At 46.7% G+C, this 23,536-nt stretch overlaps 1 protein-coding gene across 5 annotated transcripts; it reads right to left on the bottom strand.

The window, feature by feature from the left end:
* Positions 1–806: 806 nt before the first annotated feature.
* Positions 807–22,694, bottom strand: Uba1 (ubiquitin like modifier activating enzyme 1). 5 transcript variants are annotated; one of them, XM_059250351.1, is made up of 27 exons: positions 22,583–22,601; positions 21,789–21,887; positions 14,191–14,307; positions 13,997–14,055; positions 13,742–13,910; positions 13,513–13,647; positions 12,459–12,565; positions 12,143–12,233; positions 11,904–12,036; positions 11,332–11,429; positions 10,907–11,053; positions 10,609–10,785; positions 10,393–10,497; positions 10,228–10,308; positions 9,836–9,991; positions 7,326–7,491; positions 7,000–7,196; positions 5,075–5,139; positions 4,651–4,846; positions 3,978–4,052; positions 3,669–3,858; positions 2,616–2,704; positions 2,286–2,378; positions 1,970–2,161; positions 1,498–1,599; positions 1,294–1,394; positions 807–1,133 (listed from the first exon to the last, which is right to left on the bottom strand). In XM_059250351.1, the coding sequence occupies exons 3-27, from the start codon at positions 14,305–14,307 to the stop codon at positions 998–1,000; spliced, it is 3,177 nt and encodes a 1,058-aa protein (XP_059106334.1). In that variant the 5' UTR covers positions 21,789–21,887; positions 22,583–22,601; the 3' UTR covers positions 807–997. The 5 variants fall into 5 exon arrangements, with proteins under 5 accessions (XP_059106334.1, XP_059106333.1, XP_059106332.1 ...); XM_059250350.1 differs by lacking the exon at positions 22,583–22,601 and adding an exon at positions 22,051–22,129; XM_059250349.1 differs by lacking the exon at positions 22,583–22,601 and adding an exon at positions 21,993–22,116.
* Between the last annotated feature and the right edge of the window lie 842 nt (positions 22,695–23,536).

Consider the following 23,536-nt stretch of genomic DNA (forward strand, 5'->3'; position numbering starts at 1 on the left):
AGAAACTGGTTTTCGGCTAGGTTGGAGACAGAAATCAATGAAGGAAAACATCTACCATGGAGATGGCTAGTCAGGTTGGCGTTTTCAACTGTTTGGAACCCTCAGCCAAGACAAGGAAGGAGCACAGCACCTCTGGGCTTGATGGGGGTGTTGATGAGACTCCTCTACTACCCTGCACTAACCAATTACTCCTTGGCCCCACAGTCAGCTCTTCTCTGGAAGGTAGGAAGCCTGGGAACCTCCAAGGGGCACATATGGGTAGACTGAAGCAGAAAAAAGCACATTCTTCTCAAGATGTCCTTAGCCAAGTATGTCCATAAAAACTGCAGTGTGCCTTATCACATTGGTGTTCCTTAGACTGGCTGTTCAGGGCTCCTCAGAATGGACTTGAAATACCTGTACAGGCATTCCTGGCACTGTGGGGAACTTTGACTGTAAAGGATAGCCCATAATCTGGGTGCTTCAAACTGGGGAAGGGATTTGTCCAAAGGATGAAATGCCCAAAGTACACTAACTTAGCCCTTGCTTAGCCCTGTTAAGTGTGTTCATAGTGGATGGAGGCAGTTAGGACATGGAGAAGACAGGGTTTGAACCCAGCTCAAATCACTCAAATCAGACGGACCCGGGTACCTGTTTATATAACTTCACTGGTACCTCTTATCTACATAGAGTAGATAAGAGATATCAACTCCCATTATTCTCTGCCCAGGAAGCTTGTACCTGGAGTAGCCCACTGGGCTACTATCTGAGCCAGACAATTCCAGGATGCTCCTTCCTTCCCTGGAGACAGCCAGGATGGCTATATCTGGGTTATTATCATTTTATTGGGATTTAGATTCCAAACAAGGTACAAAGCAGTGGTGAGAGGGTCTTGGGTTGCTGGGTAATAAGGGAATACCAGGCTTGGCTAGATGGACCACTGCCAGAGGCCAAATGGGAACCAGGACTGGAAGGGATCTGGGGAAGGAGGACTGGGGCTTGGGGGAATGCACAGAGATCAACGAATAGTATATCGTACATAGGGGACCTCGACGTCCTCGCCACTTTCGTCGTTGCAGCACAACTCAAGCACCAGTGCCCGCACATGGCGGCCCAGCTTTCTCTTTGACACACGGCTCACAATCTCTGTCATCCTAGGGAAAGGGGTGAGGGTTAAGAGCTAGGAAGACAAAGCAAGAGAGGAAGGGAGGCAGGTAGGGCATGAAAGGTGATGGGTAAGAGTGGAAGAGCTCCAAGCTGAGGCTCCCCACCCAAGGCAAGGAACACAGGGCCTTTCCCAGCCTGCCTACTCACGGCTGATCCAACCGTTCCTTGAGCTTAGCAGCTGGCATGAAGAAAGAATAGAGCATGGACACACCCTGGGACAGCATGGTGATCTCTAATTTGTGCTCTGTCTGGAGGGCAGAAGGAGGAAATAGTGTTATGATTGTGGGAAGGTCAAAAAATCATCTATACATCCCATCCTCCAGGTGGGATGAAAGGGAGAAAGGGCCTTACCTTAAAGTAATCAAGGAACTGTTTGAGGGTCATCTCCTCACCATTAGGCTGCAGCCCCTGTACTTCAAAGCGATCCCACAATGTCCATTCTTGATTATAGTACTGCAATGCAAGAAAATGCCCTCATTCATGCAAACCCAGTAAGTCAGATTAGAACCTTTTGTTCAAAGCCTCATGGCTCCCATGTTACTCTGAGTAAGCACTGTACCTTCAATTGAATGACAAGGTCCTATGCCACAAGAAGAGAATCTTATTCTCATCTTCTACCACTTATCTTCTCAATCACTCTGAGCTATTGACTTTTATTCCTTCAACATACCAGGCATACTTTACACCTTAGTACTCTTGCAAAAAACATGCAGGTGTATTTCTATAGGAACTCTGACCTAGTGACCTGGTCTAATGCAAACCAAAGCCAGTTTTATTGAGATACACTCCACTGCAAGTCCCATCTTCTGATATGGGTACCTACCTGGTGACGAGGTGCAGCAAGAGGTTCAGAAAACCCAAAGAAGGGCAGGGCCAAGTTCAGGAAACCATTTTTGTAGGAGTCAAGCTGTTGGTGCCCCTGAACTACCTTGTACAGCTCCAGACACACAAGGCCAACAACAGCTGCTGTGGTGGTGGCAATGGCTGGGATGATCTTCCCTGCTATCAGCTTGCTCTGGGAAACAGACCAAGGAAGATGTTAGTTCTAAGTTGTAAGAGGTTGAAGGGCTAAAGACAGGCATGGATGTAAGGAACTCAAGCCTGGAAATGGTAGAACATCAGGTCTAGAGTCCCCTTACCTTGTGCCGGTCTGCAGGGGAAATATCATAGTTTTCAGCCCGAAGATTGGATGCAGCCACAATGAAATCCATGTGGAAGTTGCTGTCATCATCCTGAGCAAGAGGAGTAGATCAGATGAAAAGTTTTCCTGGCCTCCTGGGATATAAGTATCCTCCAATGCAAATTACCTGCTGGGTCTCTCCCAGATCAGAAGGAAAGCTATGTGGCAGCCCATGATCTGATCACCATAAAGGCCTGGACTGGCTCCATATTCCTAGATCCCCATTCTTTACAACCTTGTCTGTGCTTAGCTCACCCCAACTGTCCTATCCAGGGCCCCTTCCAAGCACCTTCTCAAAATCAATGGGATACATCTTAAATCCCGGTAACTTGTCTGGGCTGGGCAATGTGGCTTTGAGCTCCTCAAGGCGGCTGTCATCTGTACAAAGAGAAAAACACAACCCTTTAGATGCATGGAGTGAGGCTGAAAGCCTAAGTAGGTCAAAAGGAATTCAGTTACATACAGAATTTGGAGAGATATCCTAGAATGAAGGGGCAAAGGGAAAGCCAGAAAGCCAGAGCAGAACAGAGCAAACCTGAAAAGTGCAGAAGAAGAGGCTATCCAGATCTGGAGAGACACCAGGAATAGAAATAAAGACCATAGGAGAAAGCGGAGGTGAGGTGGAGTAATCAGATAAAAGGGGTTGTCAGTCTTGGGTAGATACTATATATGGAGACACAGAAGACATGGTGGGGGTATGGAGAAGTATACAAGCATGAATATATAGGAAGGATCTGAGAGGAAGGTGGAGAATATATGAAAAGAAGCAAGATGGAGGATGAGATAGGGAGGAGGAAACATATGAGAAGAAAGTCAGAGGGAGCCTGCGGAGGAGGTGGAATAAAAGGCTAAAGGAAATACACAGAAAACAGGAAACAGCGGATATTTCAGAAAGATGGAGAAGAGGGAAGGTCAACATGGGGGGTGGGGGGCAGTATACAGAGTTATGAATATATTACAGATATCCAAAAGGGAAGGCAGGGGGACTAAATTAGGATGGACAACATTAGGGTGAAGACATACAGAGCAACAGGGTGGGAGGGATGCATGGATGGGGAGACATGGGACATCTGGAAGAGACAAAGTGTGGGCAAGAGTCAGAAGAGGAGATCCCTGCTGGAGATCATACCCCCTAGATGAACTGTATCAAGGAGAGGCAGAGAAAAGAATAAAAACCAAGGCAAATACACACCAAGCAAGAACCAAGTTTGTTTTCCTGGGTGCTGGAGTGGGAACTCCCCAACAGATTGTCTTCCTTTCAGGGGGAGGGAGGTGCAAAGGAAGGTACTAGAAAAGGACTAATGGGGCAGTGACTTCTGACCAAATGGCCAAACACCCTTACCAACAGAGGCATTGGCGCTCTGCAACTCCTGGTCAGAAACATGGATCTTGACACCAGACTTGGGGGTGAACTCTGGAACTTGTACTGACTGCAGGAGTGAGGCCACGGCAGCTCGGTCTTGAGAGCCAGTCAACCCATAGGTCTGGGCAAAGAGGTTGGCAGCAGCCATCACATAATCCAGATGCAGTGTCTAGGGGAAGGCAGGGCACAGTAGGGTTAACACATCTGACCTTGGATAGGAAGCCACCACCTCCTTCCCACCTACCCATCCTCTACCTGATTCCAGGTAAACCCAACAAGGAGACTTACATTGTTAACATCAAAAGTAAGTGGATGTGGACAACGTTTGGGTCCAGACCAGAATGGGGCCCCTGAGCTGGTGAGCTAAAACAAAGAAAGAGAGTTTCAAGAAGCAAGATCTTGAAATGAAGGCCTCTTTGACAATCCTGACTTGTCACCCTGGCTCTGGATGCGCCCCACCTCACTATCCTTGGCTGGGTCCTTGAAGGGGGCTAGAGTTAATCATCTAAGACTCACACTGCAAGGTCCTGGCTGAGAAAACCACTATCAATTCTTAGATACTTTCTTCACAAACACCTTTTATTAATAAATACCAGTGAGACAGATCACAACTATTATTCCTTCAAGCTAAAGAAGGGAACAGAGAGAAGTGACATGCCCAAGTTCAGAGTGCGCTGGGATTTGAATAAATGGTGACACCTGAATCTCTGCTTCATGGTCCACTACAGCCCTAATAAATCAGCCTCGGCCTACACCACAGTGAAGGGGAACAGCAAGAGAACCAATTATTTTGCTCCAAGAACTAAGGGAAGAAACAAAAAGGTCATTCTTCTGATATCTCTTGCCTCAGACACCAGCCACATCTGGACTAGTAACTGGGAGAAGTCACTTGTAGAGTCTGCAGCAAACTCTGCTCACAAGGAAATGCATGCTGCCAAATGGACACATGAGTGAGCATTACCTGGTCTGGAGGAAAGTTGTGCAGCAGTTGTCGGATGTTGTTACAGTACTGGGTGTGCCAGTGGTGGCAGGCCCAGGCCACGCAGTCACCCCAAGTCTGTGGTCGCTGCAGCACCAGGCTGCGCTGCACAGCCTCCAGCACCTCCAATGGCTGGGTACCCGCCAGCCGCAAGGTCCGTTCCACAAACTTGGGGTCTCTATTAGGGAGTGGAGGGGGCCGAGGGGCAAGATTACACAGTCGCCCCTGAAGTAGGCTCTAGGGCAATCCCACTTTCTCCACAGAAAGCTCATCTTGATCCCCCACAGCATGAGAATTGAACATTTAGAGTCCTTTGAAAAGTGTGCCTAGTGCTGAGGGTGACAGCTGAAAAAGCATAGAATGTCTTTGGTGGCAGGCAGGAGAGTGGGGTGTGCAAGTTACTCACGTGAGGTACTGATTAACATTTTCTGCTGGCTGCTTGAAAAGGCCTTCAAATTCATCCCGGGCCCACTGCAGACAGAACAAATGGATTTTATGGAATGATGGACAAAATAGGTTTCCACAGGTAAGTGACAGTCATCATGGGTGACCCATGTAAAAATACACAGCTACTTGGGAAAGAGAAGCTCCCAACTTTCCCCACTTCTTCATTTCTGGCCTCTCAATTTAAGTCAGTGAACTTGATCTGAGAAATAACTATCCTAATGTATGTGTAAAAAAATGCATCAAGAACTGTGCACGTGTACTATGCCTTGATGAAAAATGTGTACTGGTTAAGTGTATTTTACAACTTAAAAACAACATTACTGCAAGTTCAACGCTGGGCACAATTGCATGAGACCTTGACTCAACAAAAAAGGGTAGAGAAGTGTTTGACTAAGTCCTAGGTTTGGTCTGCAGCACCAAAATACAAACAAGCAAGCAAGCAAGCAAGCAAAAAAAAAAAAAAAATAGATTCAATCCAACAATGATTCCTATCTATTCTCTAGGGACTTAGCAGAAAATAAGACATTGGCTTTATCCTCTTCCCTAGGTACACTTAAAATGGTGCCAGTTAAACAGACCAGTGACAGAAAGGAAGAATATAAGGCACAAAGAAATGAAGTTCAAGGTCACACATGCCCTAGTGAGACTGGTGGCACACAAAATTGACACAACCACTTTGAAACAGTAGGGTCAGAAGGGGAAGTGGTAGATAGGTTTGGTCTCTTCCTACCCCTCTATTCCTACCCTTCCTCAATATGTTGGTCTCTAACACTGCACCTAGAAGTCTGATAGCACTATAGCTATCCTTGTGGCCTGGGTGCTCATCATGTAGATACGGTCACTTCATAACATTTTAGCTTCATGATATGCAGCACTGTTCCATATGTGTATCATATGTAGAATGTCATTGTGACATACCAGCATTAAACTCATTTTGTACAACAGATGGGGAAATCTGAATATCATGTGCTAGAGACAAATAACTCGAAGAGAGTGAAGGAAATGACTATTTTGTTTAGCATGAAAACAGTGCTTTGGAGCCAGACATGGTGGCACATGCTTATAATTCCAGTACTTGGGAAGTGGAAGCAGAAGGATCAGTTCAAGGTTATCATCAGCTACACAGCAAGTTTGAAGCCAACCTGGAATACATGAGATGATGTCTCAAAAGAAACAAAAAGGAAAATGTTTTGGTTAGATAGTAGTTCTTTTTTGTTTGTTTTTGTTTTTTGAGACAGGGTTTCTCTGTGTAGTCCTGGTTTGTCCTGGAACTTGCTCTGTAGACCAGGCTGGCCTCAAACTCAAGAGTTACAGTTGTGAGCTGTTGTGTAAGTACTGGGAACTGAACCTGGGTCCTCTGTAAAAGTAGCAAGTGCTCTTAACCACTAAGCCATCTCTCCAGCCCCAACTTTTGTTAAGAGTGTGACATCTAATGAAGTCAAAAATTCACCTGCCTCTGCCACCTCAGTGCTGAGATTAAAGGTATATGCTAATACGCTCATATCAAGTCAAGAAAGTATGGCAAGATATTGTTAAACCTAGGTGAGGAACGATATTTCAGTATTCATCATTCTTTGTTTTGTTTTCTGAGATAAGGTCTTGCTTTATAGTCCAAGGTTGCCTTGACCTCACAGCAATCCTCTTGCTTTAGCCTCTCAAGTACTGGTGAGCCACCATACCTAGCAACAGCATTGGTTTTTACCTGTCTCTGTACTGGGAAAAAAAGTCAAAAGTAGGAATTACAAGAAGAATAAGTCATTTCAGAAGTGCCAACTGCCAGGTGGAAAGAAGATGGTAGAAGAAAACATGTCTTATACTTAAGCCATGATAACCAAAAGCCAAGGGCCTGGTAGACATTCCTCCCTTCTCCTGAGCACCACTTACCTGCAGAGTGTGTTCAATGGCATTGGGAAAGTTTTTCAGGGTGCAGATGGGGATAGATTTCTCTGGTGGATCCTGGCTAGAGCTGTATGATTCTGTCAGGAAGGGGATCACCACCTGTACGTTGCCCTTCGTGCCCAGCGTGCCAGACTCCAGCAGTGGCTTTCGATAGTACACACAGCGGCGATCCATGTACATGCCTGTATGATCAGTTGGGGACAATGATGTGAGAGCCAGGGGAAAAGGAAAGGCACACTGGGAAAGAACAGGGAGGGCCCCAGACTCTCTCTCTTTTTGCCCTTGCCTTCTTCACCAGCCTTCAAACTTACGGGCATCTACATTGTCCAGGGCATTGGCCACACCATCCAAGTTTTGGAAAAAATCATCATCATAGATGCGCTCCGTGTCAGCACCTACACGGTTCTGGTGGCTTGTCACCTGGATGTAAGGATTCATCTGGCGCACAGCTGCAGCGGCTGTGTCAGACTTTAACTTCTGTGAAGTCAGGAGAACGGGGGACTCAGTTATTGGTGGATTCACTCAGCAAAATAAAGAGCTATCCCCCTGAACATTCATCTAATGTTAGAAGAACCAGCCCAAGTTCAGGAGGCTCCCTGGTTCAACAGGATATCCAACGACAATGCCACATGGCCAGGGCTGAGACAGATGTGGCAGTGAGATGGAAAAGGAAGCAGAAGCAGGCATTGTAGACAATGAACTAGCCACCTGTTTGTTTTGCTTACCTAATACCTACTATTCTTTTAGGAACAGTACTGCAGGTTGGAGATTTCCCCAAACATAACCAGATGTTAGGCAATAAATAAGCAGAAGTGTTGTTATGAAGCCAAAATCAGGTCACATCCCACCTCTGCTTAGAACCTTTCCCTGGCTCTCATCTCCACTTAGGTAAACTGAATTGGTTCCCAGGACCTCTCAGAGTAGACATTCACCATAGCTTTGCAGAAATGAGGCCTTCCTTAAGGAACCAATGAAATCTGTAAACTAACCTCTCCAGCAAGCCCAACTTGCTCCTTTACACTTTGCAAAGTACCAACATTGACTCCATGATCTCACTTTTATATTGTATCTTTATTGTTTTGTTGTTGTTTTGAAACAGCATTTATGGAGCCATGGTCATGAAACTCACTTTGTAGACCAGACTGGCCTCTGACTCAAGAGATCCACCTGCCTCTGGAGTGCATGGGTGGGGCCGGCTGTACCTATATTGTATTAATTATGTATCTGTTCTTTACTATTTACCTTCCTCGACTAGCACCTTTATTCTTGTTTGTTTATTGAGACAGGGTTTCTTTGTGTAGACCTGGCTGTCCTGGAATTTACTTTGTGGCCCAGGATGGCCTTTAACTCAAGAGATCTGCCTGCTTCTGAGATGAAATGTATAAGCCACCATGTACTGCCTTTTTTTTTTTTTCTGGAGCTGAGGACCGAACCCAGGGCCTCTAGCAAGCGCTCTCTCTACCACTGAGCTAAATCCCCAACCCTGCCTTATTTTATTCTTTAATGTACCTCAAGTATCTACAACAGTAATTCCTAAAGTAACTATTCAGCAAATAAATTAATGAACAGGAATACTGAGCAGTGAAACTGGCCTTAGGGAAGGCCTCACAGACTTCTGGTACCTAGTTTCAAACTGCAGAGAAGAGTTACCTGGCTGACTACAATGCAATCCTTCGGAAGGCCTACTTCCAAAAGTGGTCCTTGGCTGGAGTCTAGGACCTTGGATTTTAGGAAAAGTTACCATCATTCCCTCAACTAATAATAATGGCTCAGTGTACCTGAACTGTTTGTGTGAACAGTGTGGCTTATGTTAAATACTGTCTTTCCCTCTAGAGTAAAAAATTCTGATACATAAACAGATCACAGTAAAAGCCCTAGGTACAGATGAGCAGGCTTCCCTGGGTAGAAACTTTTCAGGACTATTGTTATATTTGTTACAAGGGAAATGAAGTCCATTTTCTGCAACTCCACTGGGAGACAACTCTTAGATACTTGCTGCTGAATTCATTCCATGAGCCTTTCTTCCCTTGTTGATTATACAGTGTGCCTTTTCTGCAGTAAATCAGCTACTAGTTCTCCTAGGCAGTCACTGAGTTTGGGGATATTTTTGGGAACTCCCAACACATTGTCCCAAAGCAGCATTGATAAGGGCTGGAGTGATGGTTCAGTGGTTAAGAGCACTTGTTGGTCTTCCAAAGGACTTAGTTTTGGTTTACAGTATTCACATCTGATGGCTCACAACCTCTTATAACCCTAGAATTCCAGTTCTAGAGGATCCAACACACTCTTCTAGTCTCTTCAGGCACTAGGCACGCACACACGCACACGCGCACACACACAGTAGACATACATAATACATGCAGGCACTCACACGTACATATAAAACAAATAAATATATCTTTGTTGCTGTTTTTTAAGACAGGGTCTCACTGTGTAGCCCCAGCTGTCTGGAACTCAAGAGATCTGCCAGCCTCTGCCTCCTGAGTGCTGGGAATAAAGGCATACCACACCACACCTGGCAATAATAAATAAATCTTTTTAAAAAATTAAGGAAAAAGTAAAAGGAAATGAAAGGGCAGGGGCTAGACTAAATTCCCAGTACTGAAAGAAAAAAGAAACTGACTTGATTGTTGCTCAGAGGAGATAAAAATGACTGATTCAAGGTAGGGCTACTTAATGTTTGCTGAATGAATGACAGAAAGAGAGGGCAAGAAGGGCAAATGGAAGATAAGTAGATCTTTACTAGAAATACCAGGGATAAGAAAAAGGCAGGAGGAAAGTGAAATGTCAAAGTTCCATCTCCTACTCCCGTCTATCTCACCGTGACGTCCCAGGGTCGGAAAAGAAACTGTCGGTTCAGATTTGATTTCTCAATGGTGTCCATGTCTGTGACAACGACCTCTCCACCTTCTCCACAGCCTAGCCCAATCATGGCAAAGTTCTTCAGCAATTCACAGCCAATGGCCCCTGCACCCACCTAAGAAACAGCCAAGAAGAGACACAGAGGCAAGTCAGGGTAAACCAAGTGGATACAAAGCCATTGGTTATTCCTCATGCCTGCCGGAGGCAAAGGGATTGAGCAAAAAGGTGCCATATGTTTAGTCCCAGGGTTGTAAAAAGACTCCCCTCCTTCAGATGCAGAGGGAAACCCCAGAGGGGGTGGCCAGAGACCAAGGGAGGTGAACATGCTAGGTGTCCAATGAGGTCACTCACCAGGAAGTACTTTTGCTTGCCCAGCTTCTCTTGAAGGTCTGAGCCAAATACAGCTACCTGCCCATCATAACGGTTCTGACGCTGAGGAACATGAAGTGAAGAGGGTCAGAGAGAAGCTCAAAGAGATACCCCCAATAATGCCTTCTTTCCAGCCCATTCACATACTGGGAGGCACTTATCCTCTGTAAGAGCCTCTTTGTCCTCTGGCAGACATTCAAGAGCATCAAAGTACAACCATTGCATGATGGGCATAAACTTCCCAGAGCAGGCCTAGTGGAGGAGAAGGAAAGAGGAGGTGGCTGGTGTTAATCAGACCCTAACACAAACGTACAGCAAGTAATGGAGGCAAGGAAAAACCTAGTCCATCCCCACCCTGCTCACCTTCATGACTTCCTGGGCAGCAAGACCCCCAATGAAAGCATTTATGGGTGCCAGGTCCCCAGCAGCAACATAAGCTAGCTTCCGTATAAGGTCTTCATCCAAGCTGTCCTGCTGCACTGCAGGTGGGGACCGAGCATTCACAGCCTGAGCTAGGGCCACCAGTTCTGTTGCATCTTCCTGGTAGGGCAAAGGAAACGAGTAAGAAATTCTCAGACTACTGTCAGGGGATGGACAGGGCATGGTGGGCCTTTAGCACCAAGGATTTCTATCCTGGATGGCTGCTGGCCCAACTACCCACCTCATTTCGTGGTCGAGGTGGTCGGTTGTGCTGAGCACAGAATTGGTGCAGAGCTTGGAAGCCAATGTGCAGTTGGGCAGGGCGAGAATACTTTGCAAAGTCAGTCATCACAAAGTCAGGCTCTGCCAGTGATGCTGGCAAGGATTTCTAAAGATGAGAAGAAAGGAACAGAGAATCTGGAATGGTCTAGAACATTTGGTTTTCAACCTGTGGGTCATGACCCCCTTGGCAAACCTCTATCTCCAAAAACATTTGTTACGATTTATAACAGTAGCAAAATTAACAGTTTTGAAGTAGCAATGGAATAATTTATGGTTGGGGGTCACCACAACATGAGGAACTGTATTAAAGGGTTGCAGCATTAGGAAGGTTGAGAACCACTGGTCTAGAACCACCCACCAAGGACCACTATACCCAATACTCACAAAGCTAATCTTTTTAGGTACTTTGACCTGACTGACGATGCCTCCACGGATGTAGTCAGAGAAGTTGGAGGTGTCACAGATACTAAAGGTATAAGGACCTAGAGTGGATAGGGAGGCTGTCAGTCCTATATACCCTCCTTCAGGTCCACAAAACTCAGAGACAAGAAAAAAAAAAACCATGCCTGACCCTGTGCAGACCCCAGGTACTATCTTTCAACCCCTGGCCCCATTTGGAGATCAGAAACTATCTCCTCTGCCCTAGAGCCAGTTCAGACCCCATGAGACCCTGTTATCCCTGTTCCCAAGTCTACACTGGTAGGCTTACCCAAACCAGCTTAGACATGAGCAGATCTTCTGGTCTGCCCTGTTCAAAGTACAGGAGGCTCCTTCACCTCAACAATTCAAACATAGTTGGTCCTTCTCCCACATGCCCATCAGCTCTGATAGGACCCCAGATTCTCTGACCTACCTCAGGCACTTAGGCTATGGCTCTCCTTACTCTGAACTCAGGGTCTCCTCCCTTTGGATCTCCTAACCAGCTCCTCTAATATGCTCCCATGGCCCCAGCTCACCCAGCACTTTGATTTCTATGGGCTGACATCCATTGAGCTGGATCATGCCCTGTACTTCTGAGAATGAGACAAAGTCACCACTCTCAAATCCATGTCGGGCCTCGTCAAGGCAGGTAACCACACCGGGATTGTCCTGGTTAAAAAGGAGTGAGCCTCAGAGGCAAGTCAAGGAATAAGAGCAGACACAGGACTGTCATTGCCTATCTGTCTGCCAGGATCCCTGGGGCTGGCCCCCTTACCTTGGTGACCATTGAAACCATAGCACTGAGTGGCTGCTCCCCATTGGAATCTGTGAGAACCATTTCCTCTCCAAAGTCACAGAAAAGTTGCCTGTAGAGAGTGAAAAGGGGACTGATACCTGAGGCCTACACAAGTCCCCAGGCATCTTTCAAGGTGCACTAGATATCTGCTGAGGAAACTTGGCACATCACAGTGGGGATATAACCACTAATGTCACACAGGGAGAGGTGAACACACAGAATATAAAACTTGAGTGGCAGAAGAGGAATGAGGGTCTTGGCCTAGGAAAGAGAAGCATAGGGAAGTGGCACTTACCCAAATAAGCCTCGTGTATCTGCCACCACTAGCTTGATGCCATGGCTATGACAGAACTCACCCACTCGCAGCTGGTCTTCCAGGGGGCTGTTGGTAAGGACCACCACCTGTGGAGAAGTAGAGCTCGGGGTCAAGAGCCCAGAACTAGGGGAAGGGGAGAAGAAAGAACACTGGCAGAAGACTGGTGGGAAGGTTTAGGCAGTTCTGAAGGCAGAGTTGTCCGGGTCCTCCTGCTCCTCCAGGCCTCTCGTAAAGACCTTTTGGGGATCAGACTCAGTGAGAGGAAAACACAGCAAGGAGCAAACAAAGGCTTAGTGCATGTTGGGAAAGGTAGTAGTACGGGGCACAGAGTGCAGAACAGCTGACTCACTTGTTTGCTAACTGCCTACAACCCTGCCATGCCCTGTGAGACACAGGGAGGGCAAAACTGTCTCCAGCCAAAGTCTGAGCTCACTCATACCATACCTATCTGTCAGTGGCTCCCAAGATGCTGCCCACTCCACCACAATTTTTGAAACTGCTCTCCACCTTCTCCAGGAACATCTATCCCTGCCCACCAGGATGAGCTCCTACAACTGTGTCAGATTATTGTTGCTGTAGTACCTTGGCCCTTGGGGACCTTAGCCCCATGGGACAGACTTTCAGCTCTCACAGCTTAGACTTTTTAAACTAGTAAATGCCCATGCCACCTTCCCTGTGTCCAAGTTGCTATTCTTCATGCTTAACCCTCGTAGGAACCCCATGAAATCAGTACTGCTGCCATTCCTATCCTGAAAATGGAAAGAGCAAGGTCCAGGATCTAAGTGACCTGCCTAAAATTACACTAGAAGAGCTAGACACAGCAGGACAGTTCATAACTACTAGTTGTATAATTGGTGTGTCCACATTTTTCCCTCAAAAGGCAGGCTCAGGGTCTCTTCTTGCCTGCATTCTCTCTGCTCTCCAGCATGATGCCTGATACCCCAGACTGCTCACTAGATAGTGAATAGTACCGAAAAATACCAAAGACGAGTTCCAAGAAAATCAAGCAGGAGGCTGAGCAGTGGCTAAGTACCTGGAAGCCACTAAGGAAGTCCTCAACAAGAGGCCCAGTGTAGGCAGTGACAGGCACATAGCTGTTGAGTTCAGCAAGTCGGGGCTGAGATACCTCAGCCCGATTTTTACCGATGTCCTCCTCTCGAAGGTAAAACTGTAAGGGGGCAGGGGGTGACAGAAAGATAAGAAGTGAGATGGCTGTGGCACACAGAGGCTGGTGCAGGGGAAAGAATGTTGGGAAGAGGTACCTGGGAGGAGAGATCAGCCCACTGGGTAGTGCCTTGGTCATGTAGGGTAACAGCCTTGACCCCACCAAGGATGATGTTCTTAGCGATTTCCACACCTAAGCCCCGCAAGCCTGAGACAAGGACGCTGGATGTCTGGAGCCTCTTCATCGCCTCATGGCCCAAAACATACCTGTCAAGTTAGAAGAGACTCCAGGTCACCTGATCCAACTATTTCAGTGCCCTTTCCCGTTTCAGGCAGACTTTGGCCCAACTTACAGCTGCCGGGAGTAAAGGCCCTCGTCTATGTCTGCTTCACTGCCGTTCTTCGCCATTCCCTGGGGATGGAGAGCATGAACAGGATCAAGACAACATGCACGAGTGGGCTGTGGGGTGCAGGCAAATGGAAAACGATATGGAAGACTCCCTGTCCCACCATCATGCCAGCCAGTCTCCATGGGGAAGATACTCACGTTGGTTGGCACTGAGGGCACTTCGGACAGCACAGACTGGGCAGGGGAGCAGTTAGAACCCGGCTTTGGATCAGGCCCGGACACGCGACGTTTCTTGGACAGCGGCGAGCTGGACATCTAAAAGAAAAAAGACAGGCCAAAGGTGGGCCCAGGATAGACAGGGATATTTTTCTGGTATTTTTTGTTTGTTTGTTTGAAAAGCCCTCATTGGCCTTGTACTATTTTTTTCGCTTATTACTGGTTAATAGTGGGAGAAGACTTAAATATTAGTAAATCTACTTTAGAAAAGAAACTGGCATGCTCAGGTTTACACCGCTGTCAGACTCAAGATTTGAACGAGGTAGTTTGGCTTGCAAATCCACACAGCTGGCTGCTAAGTCATTTTGTCTCTCCCTAACCCAGCATAAGGGAAAGGCTCCAATCCTGTGGAGTAAGAGGAAGACCATTCTGGGAAGATCAGAGGACAGATGTGGACTCAAGAAATACTGAGGTTTTAAGACCCCTTATAGGTATCACATGGAGCTGTTCCCTCACTTTGTAAAATGGATGATGATATGGCTCCATGGTGTTGCTGAGATGAAAAAAGATACAACCACAGGCCCTAGGGGGGCTCAGGGCAGAGCTTAAAGCCCTACCCTTCTCCCAGTTTTAGGGATAGAAAACCCAGGCAAATAAAACAGGCTGCAGGAAGAGAGAAAATGTACACTTCTAAAGTCTCTTCTGCATGTGAAGTCCTTCAATAGATTAGCAGCAATGATAAATGAATATTTACTAGGAGTCCTCTCTGTGTCAGAAGCCACACTAAGCACTTTATGATCCTTGTCGCTGTCTGTCCTCAGGGCAACCCTGTGGGAAATGCACTCCTATTTACCCCAGCTCACAAGCAAGGAAAAACTTCATTCAGGGATGTTTGGTGACTCGTCCAAAGTTCCTACTCGGAGTGGCTGAACTGGGATCAGACCAGATCCAGTGACTCTGAAGTCCAAGCCACTTCTCAGAGTTAGCAAGTTTCATGCTCTCAACTGTCCTGTCCCTGCAAGGCAGGGTTTAATGTCCCTGTTGAACAAATGAGAAAACCTGAGCTCATATGATCAAGTGACGCTAGATCCCAAAGGGGAGGAAAAAACCCAACAATATAGCCTGCTATTAGAAGTGAAGCCTAATGGTGGTGGATTCAGATGCTTGTAAATAGAAGACAGAACCCAGAATCATTTCTCAAGCCCAATGGCTCTTCAAAGCACCAAGCCTTTGCTTATACCCTGTCTTCTATTCACACAACTGCTCTTACTCTAAAGCCTTTTCTGACCCTCAATACCACCAACTGCCACCAACATACCTAAGATTCCATCTTGGCACTGTCATATTCTAATATGAACAATGACAAGAGCTCTCTACTATCTATCCCATCAGTCACAAGAGTAAAGGGCTTTGTCTAACTCTAACAATGCCTGTGAACTACATAACCCTACGTTCCTACCATAAATAGAAAGTGAAAGCTTAGCGAACTCCACTCACTTGCCCTGGATGTCACTTGCCCAGTGTCATGCAGCTGGTAGCAGTTTGTGCGACTTTCTTAGGTAAGTAGTGTCAGTATTTGGCTCTGGGTCCAGCCCAGACTGCTCAGAGATGGGAGGTAAAGATAGGGAGAAGAGGGGAGATAGGTGGCTGCCCTAGGGCCAAAATCTGCCAGTGAAATTGCTGGGAATGCTTAGATCCACCTTGGGTATGAAGAGGCTTGATGAGTTAGGAGGTAGCCAAAGGCAACTCCTATTTTCCATTTACTGGCAGTGACTTGGCACAGAGATCTCATTTCCTCTAAGCCCATTTTCTCCAAAAGCTGGGAGACAAAGAATTGTCCTCTTGATGAGGCTAAAAAAATCTATCTGTGGTTTCAAAACTCAGGGACCTGAGGATAATAAGCTCCACCCCAGGCACCCAGAGGGGCCTCCACTACTTAGTTATCTCCCTTGCCTTGTCATTGGTTGGTTTGTCCAGGGCATATTCTTTCTTAGCTGTCTACATAAGACAAGATCCAGGGCCAGAGAGCTCTTTATCAGACCTTTTACCTCTCCATCCCTAGTGCTGGCAGCAAGTCTAAGCAGGGTTGGGATGACTGTTCAAAAGTGGACTTTGAAGCCAGGTGTGGCAGTACATGCCTGCAACCCCAGTGCTTATGAGGCAGAGGCAGGAAGACTAAGTTTGAGGCCAGCCTAAGCTGCATAGTGTGTCAAAAAAGAAAATAAAAGGGGAGATTTCAATTGCCAGGTGTTGGAGAACACCTGTATCAAGGCAAGCAGGAAGAATATAGGGCAGAGACCCCTAGATAAGAGCTAAAGATTCCCCCATCCAAAACAAAACAAAACAAAACAAAACAAAAAACCCCCACAAAAACAAAAAAACTTCAAATCCACATCCTCTCTCCCTCAACATGAGCTCAACCTTCTCTGTTGGAATATATCTTCAATAACTTGCCTGGCAAAGTTGAAATTAAAGCATTTCAAAACTTACCTGGGGTCTCCAAACTGATGACTGAAGCCTGAGCATATTCTACTCCCAAAGGCTAAGCAGGGGAACCCTGGGGTAGGCTTAGGAGGCACAGAGCCAGCTGATTAACTGGAAGAAGTTACAGTACTGGGGAGGATGCTGAGGCCTGTCAAGCTTCCTCGGAGGTGTTAACTGAGAAGTCCTTGAGAGTGTGAGAAAGGCATCAGGAAGTGATTGAATTCAAGGAGCTCTGAAGGAGATATGAAAGGAGACCCAAAAGAGACCTCAGCAGGACTTACAAGTGCTGGTGACATTGGGCAAAGTCTTTTTTTTTAAGATTTATTTATTATGTATATAGTGTTCTATCTACATATCAGATCTCATTATAGGTGTTTGTGAGCCACCATGTGGGTGCTGGGAATTTGACTCAGGACCTTTGGAAGAGCAGCCAGTGCTCTTAACCTCTAAGCCATCTCTCTAGCCCCCAGGCAAAGTCTTAAGAAAGACTTACATCTTGGGTCTCTAGAAAGAGGTGGGAGAATGCAGAACCTGAGACTACTGCAGGAAGATGCTGGGGCTGAGAGAGTCTCAGATTCTAGTGATAGAACCCTTCACCAAAAATAATGGAAATTCACAGAGAAAGGTCTCTGATGCTGACACTAGCGTGCCAGGAAGCTTTGAAATTAAGTGCCAAGAGGCTAGGAGAGGTCTCTGAGGGCACCCTCTTGAAGAGGGATTTCTAATGGAGCAACAAAGGACTTGTGTGGTTCTAACAGGCACCACAGCTGTCCTGATAGGATGGAAAAGGGAAGACGAGTTTCAGATAGCTCAAGCCTTAAAAGGTTATGAAGTGCTGAGCATGGTGGTGCACACTTTTAATCCCAGCGCTAGTGAGGCAGAGGCAGGATGGTCTCTAAGAGTTTGAGGGCAGCCTGGTCTATATATCTATGTATTTCAGGCCAGCCAAAGCTACATAGTAAGACCCTGTCTCAAAATAATAATTATAAAAATAAAGGTTACCAAGCAAATGCTGGCTAGATCTCCATGTGGAGTTAGGTTTCTCTAACCAATTCTATGACTCCACAGCTCATTAAAGAGATATTTAAGTTTTCTACTCTGGTGGAGGATAAGTGGGCCTATTGGAGAAAGAGGTATCTGACAGTGATAGTGGGGTTCAGTGAGGCCAAAAGCAAAAGCTGAGACCCTCTGAATGAAGATGCTAGGAACCTTTAAAAGGACGAGGGCAAACTGCAAATTCTGAGGCCTGCTGTTAGATTAAGGGATCTATAAAAAGAGAAGCTACAACTCTGGTCTGTTTTTGAAGGCAGAAGATGGGTCTAGGATGAGACTGTCAGGCAGATGGGGCTACAAATCAACAGGGTCTGAAAGAGTAGATGGTGGCAGGAGATTACTAATGGAGAACTGTGTCCAAGCAGGTCCTCCCTAGTGTCTAGTCCCCTGAGAGGCTCTAGAGGAAAGATACTGGAGGTTAAGGATGGCTGATGGGGAAAAAAGATGAGGCATATTGAGGACAGCCTAAGAACAATGAGAGCGTGAAAAAGGGGGAATCCCTGAAAGCAGGGAAAATCTCTAAGGGCAGATTCTAAGAACCAAAGGAGCCTCTAAAGGCAAATACTAAAAAGTCTGTGACTAAGAATGCCAGGTGTCCACGACGGAGGATGCTATCTATGAACAGGAGGTGTTTGTTGGGAGACCTCAAATGTAGGAATGAGTCTCCCACAGGAAGGCCAGGCAGATAGCTTTTCACCGGGTCTAATCCAGATGGCAGCTCTAAGGACAGATAGTATCCTGGGGCGGGAGGGGGGGGGGGGGAGATTCTGGATGAAAATGCTAGACAAGGCTCTTTCGGAAATGAAGGCCATGCGGACCCTTCCTGAAGGGCTAGGAGTCTGAAGGGAGATTTCGGGGCAGGTCTTCAATAGCACACAAGTATGGACGGCTTTTTACAAGCAGCAGTTTTGAATTTCTGTGCCTTTATGAGAGACCGTGGAGAGTTCTGATAGGAAACGCAAGGCTCAGGACGCGATCAAGATATCTTGTTATAGATTCTGAGCCAGAAGTCTCCAGAAGCAGAGATAGGGGGTCTGATGTCAAGGTCAGATCTCAGAGTCCAAGGGAACAGGGTGGTCCCAGACAGAAATGATCTACCCCGCCCCAGGCTTTGCATCGCCCCCCCCCCCACACACCGCTTGTCTAGTGATTCCTGATATCCACGACACCGCAGCGCACCCAGACATCGGGCTGGCAGAGAGCCAGCAGGGACCCTCCCATACCTCCCAGAGCCCTTGCTTCGAGCCAGGTGCAGAGAAAAGCTATTACCAATGCCGGTTCCCCGGGTCGCGCCGCCGCCAACTCCTCAAGGAGCCGAAGTCAAGCTCGGCCGCCACCCTCCTCTTTCTCCTCTTCCTCCTCCCTGCCGCCTGGGCCAGCTAGGATCACTGCTGCCTTCTCCTCCCCTGACCGCTGTGGTTGTGGTCTTCCCTGCCACCTCCTTCACCCCAGCAGCCGACACAAGATGGCGGCGGCAGAGCCCAAGGCCGGAACAAAACCTTGAGCCCCACCCCCAGAAACCCGGATGCAAGAGGACCGCGCCCACTCATGAATCATGTATTTTCCCTGCCCAGTTTGGGACTTCTTTAATTAGAAGGAGAATAGCTCCACCTTGTGGCTCTGGAGGCAGTAACTAGAAAAACAGGTAGAGCAAGAGGCCACGCCCCATGGAATATGAATAAAGAATTACTGCAGCTAAGCTGTCAAAGAAAGCAGGGATGGACCTCAAGGCCATTCTTCCTGATGGTGAATTATGAAGCAAGGTGATGGGTTTATTAAGACCAGGCAACCAGATAGTAGATGTTAAAGCATGACAATCACACCCCATGCTCATGAATAATGAATGATCTTGCTGCTGCCGGGAATGAAGGAGACCAAAGCTACATCTCACTCATGAATAATGCATGAGGCTCAGTGGGGTGGAACAAAAGAGGCAGGCCTGCCTTATTGCTCCATCTAATACCCAGTAAGCAAGAAATGGGGCTACTGCAGGGAAAATGCGCTCCCTTGGCTCCTGAATACTGAATGCTGCTGCTGCAGCAGCTCAACTTGGAAACAGAGGTCAAGGAAGGTTGCACCAGGGGTGGTGGTATACGTCTTTAATCCCAACACTGAGAGGCAGAGGCAGGCAGATCTCTTGAGTTTGAGGCCAGTCTGGTCTACAGAGCGAGTTCCAGGACAGCCAGGGCTATACATAGAGACCCTGTATAGGGTGGGTGGGGGGTGAACCAAAAGAAAGAAAGGTTGCACCCAGGCAGTACATGTGTAGTGGCATACACCTGTAATTCCAGCACTATACTAAGGGAGATGGAAGCAGGAGGATCATTAGTTTGAAGCCAGCCTGGTTATCATAAAACTGTCTAAAAAAAGGACAAATCCCATGAGACCAAGGTGACAAATCCCCTCCCAGCCAAGGTGATGCTGCCCAGAAAGCGGAGATTATGAGACAATAGTCAATGCATGTGTCACAAGGGATAACCCTGCAAAACCAAAGGGGAGCACAGACCTTGCTACTTATCACTGACCATTTAGGGGATTATCTTGTCCTAATTAAATCCAGACTCACTACATGCCTTTGATAGGCAATGACAGTATTAGAATTAGTCCACTTCGGGTTGGAGATGTAGGCTATGGATAAAGTACTTCCCTAACACCCTGGGTTCAATTCATAGCATCATAAAAAACAAAACAAAAAAACCACACCAATTCCCACCTCAAAAAATCCATCCACCTCAGATTGATAAACTGTGTTATAAAATAAGTATGGAAAGGGTCTTAGAGCAGTGCTGCCATAGGCATTAGAACAGTTTTCAAATATATGTAACTAAAGTTAATATGTAAGCATATTTGAATTAATCTAAAATTACTTATATGTGAGGATATATCCAGCCATTACAGAAATTATCAGCTTGAATGTTTTCAGATCCAGAAAATGGGAACTAAGAACAAGAACTTAACTTGTGATTGAATTTCAATGAGTAAAACAGTACCTGGCACATAGTACCATATAATTAACCTGAGCACTAGCAACATTATTTTCTTAAAAGACAGGGTCTTGCTGGGGTGAGCTAGCACAACTCCTGTAATTCCATAGTACTTGGCAAGCTGAAGCAAGAGGATCACTAGTACCAGGCACGTCTAGGGAAACAGATCCTGGAGAAAGAGACATAGAAAAGCAGACAGAGAGGGAAGAGAGGGAGAGCAGAGAGGAGAGAAGGAGTGGAAAGAGCAGAGAGGAGGGAAAGCAGAGAGAGAAGAGAGAAAGCGGAAGAAAGAAACAAAAGGAGAGAGTTTTGCTGTGTTGTCCATACTGTTCTCAAGATTCAAGAGATCCTCCTGCCTCCACTCAGCATCCCAACTACTCCTTGTAATTCCACAGTACCTGGCAGGCTGAGGCAGGCAGGTCCCTAATTCTCTAGCAAGCCTGTGGAAACAGTGACAGTCTGGAGAGAGGAATAGGACACACAGAGGGAGAGGAGAGAGGGAGAGCAGAGATGAGTAACACGGAGCCCACCAGTAATAGTATCATTAAATTGGCTTGGGGGAAGAGCATTATCCAACTCTGAAACCAGATCAGATTTGAATCCTAGTTCAGCCACTCACTGTGTGACTTTAGGACAAACTACTTACCTGTCCTGTGTCTCAGATTCCTCATCTATGAACTAGGATGAAACCTACTTTTGAGAAGTTGTGAAGATAAAATGGGTTAATAAAAGTAACTAAATGGGTGTAAACTGTTCTTATTATACAAAATACCCACTTTTCGTGCTTCCTAAAAGACTTGCCAAAGAGCCACAACCATAAAGATGGATGGGATTTGAATTCAGAGTCTCGGTTAGTAATCTAGAATTACTGAGACATAAGGCATGAATAATACCCGCGGCATCATCATCGATAGATCCCAGGTTTAAATCCTGGAACCCGTGAGGGAAAGCTAACTGCGGATCCTCGCAGAAGCTGTAAAGGCCACGCCCCTCATAAATTATGCATAGCACCCGTAGAAAAGCTTTAAAAAAAAAAAGAAACCTCGGGGCGCTACTCACCTTCACAGATTATTGTATGGATTATCAATAAACTCTAGTTTGTGAGGCAGACTTCGTGATACCCCGTCAACACGCCCCTTCAGCACGCTGATCCGCCCCCTAGAGAGTAATTCATAAGCTGACACTTCTAGTGGACCAGGTGCGAAAAAGGGTTCGCACCACAGCCCTACCCCTCAAGAATGAATAAAGCGGCAACCAAATTACCGCTCAGTAGCCGGGTGGCCCTATGTCTACTCGGAAGAGCCCAGCAGACGGTCTTTACCAGCCTCGGTTGAGAGGCTCCTCTCTTGGCGTTTGGGCCCCTGATATGTCGTGGTCTCACAGCCCAGGGTAACCAGCGTGCAGACCTCATCACCTAATCAGAGGTCACAAAGGCCACTGATACCACAGTGCCACGTCGGTGCTGAACGTTCCCACTGTCACCCGGTCCGGTCCTAAGACAAGCCCTCCCCAACTCCCGCCTTGACTTTAGTAACTTCAAACTTCTCTCAGAAAGCCCGAAAATCCTGCCCACCAACAGAGTACTCATACACAGACACCGAGCCTCCCACTAAGCCCTGCTTCCAAGGGGTATAAATCTGTGTCTGAGAACTACCCCATAAAACAGACTCTTAAATGCCACCCGAGTCCCCAAGCACCGCCTAATGGTCTCCTCAAAAGCAGACACCTTCTGAATGCCACCCGGGCCCCACAACCTCCAAATATGCCCACTGGGGATCCCAAAAGTTGGGATTAGGAAAGCACCCTCTTTCAAATGCTGTCCAGGGCCTTGGGGGCAATGTGCTCCCGCTCACCCCCAGTGCTGGGCGGAAGCTTCGCCTTCCTTCTGGAGATAAGCCGAAGCCACAGGGCAACGGAAGAGCAAACCACCTCCGTCGTGCAAAAAGAACTAGAGTTTGCGCGGAGCTCGGAAGCGCGGGGCCTTAGAGGGCTGGGTCTGGGGTGTACCATAGATGCCTGAATAGAGGGGCGTCTCTCCCTGCTTCTGCGCCCCTGGCTCAGTTTCAGGTCCATATATCCCCTACAGGTTGTGGTACGACCCCAATGCGCGGTGCATGCTGGGAGTGGTAGTCCTGTCCCGCTAATGCCCGGTGCACGTGGTGGGCATCAGCCGCTAGAAGATGGGAAATTGCAAGCCTGGGTTTATTTCCTGGAACTGTGTACTCTGTGAGGGTGGAAAAAAGAACGGAACATGATAATGCCTTAGATTAGAAGATACATCCAACCTAAACATGGGAAGGCTGAGACTCCGGTGGCCAAAAGCGTTCATTCTTTTTTTTTTTTTTTTCCGTTTGTGGAGCTCAAGATGTGGACCAGGTGCTGGGACTTCTTCCTTGCCCTCATAGAACAATATTCTATCGTGAGAAACAACCGATAAACATAACAAAAAAAAAATCAAACAATAGTCTCACATATATCTATGCATTATAATAAGTAGCCTGTAAATACATAAATTATCATATATGAACATTTATATGTGTATGCATGTTTTTAACAGGATCTCCTTGTACAATTTAGGTTGGCTTGGAGCTTGCTGTACAAGCCAGGCTGACCTTGGACTTATGATCCTCCTGCTTCTTCCACCAAGTGGAAGTGGATTACTTACAGGCATGTACCACCACGCCCAGGTGCAAATGTTAGTATGTAAATGCTTTACATCTGTTTGTATCTTACATTTAATGAGTTGTTTATATTATATAACAGTATAACTGATTATGCATTGTATACACAGCATAAAAGTAACTATT

Source organism: Peromyscus eremicus, chromosome X, assembly GCF_949786415.1.
Source record: "Peromyscus eremicus chromosome X, PerEre_H2_v1, whole genome shotgun sequence".
Classification (NCBI taxonomy): domain Eukaryota; kingdom Metazoa; phylum Chordata; class Mammalia; order Rodentia; family Cricetidae; genus Peromyscus; species Peromyscus eremicus.

Excerpts from the sequence above, each read along its gene's own strand:
- Uba1 (XM_059250352.1), bottom strand. The coding sequence starts at position 14,307 with ATGTCCAGCTCGCCGCTGTCCAAGAAACGTCGCGTGTCCGGGCCTGAT. Across the intron at positions 9,992-10,227 it reads GCAAGCAAAAGTACTTCCTG|GTGGGTGCAGGGGCCATTGG; the intron begins GTGAGTGACCTC and ends GCTGTTTCTTAG. Across the intron at positions 2,705-3,668 it reads GAGCGCCAATGCCTCTGTTG|ATGACAGCCGCCTTGAGGAG; the intron begins GTAAGGGTGTTT and ends CTCTTTGTACAG.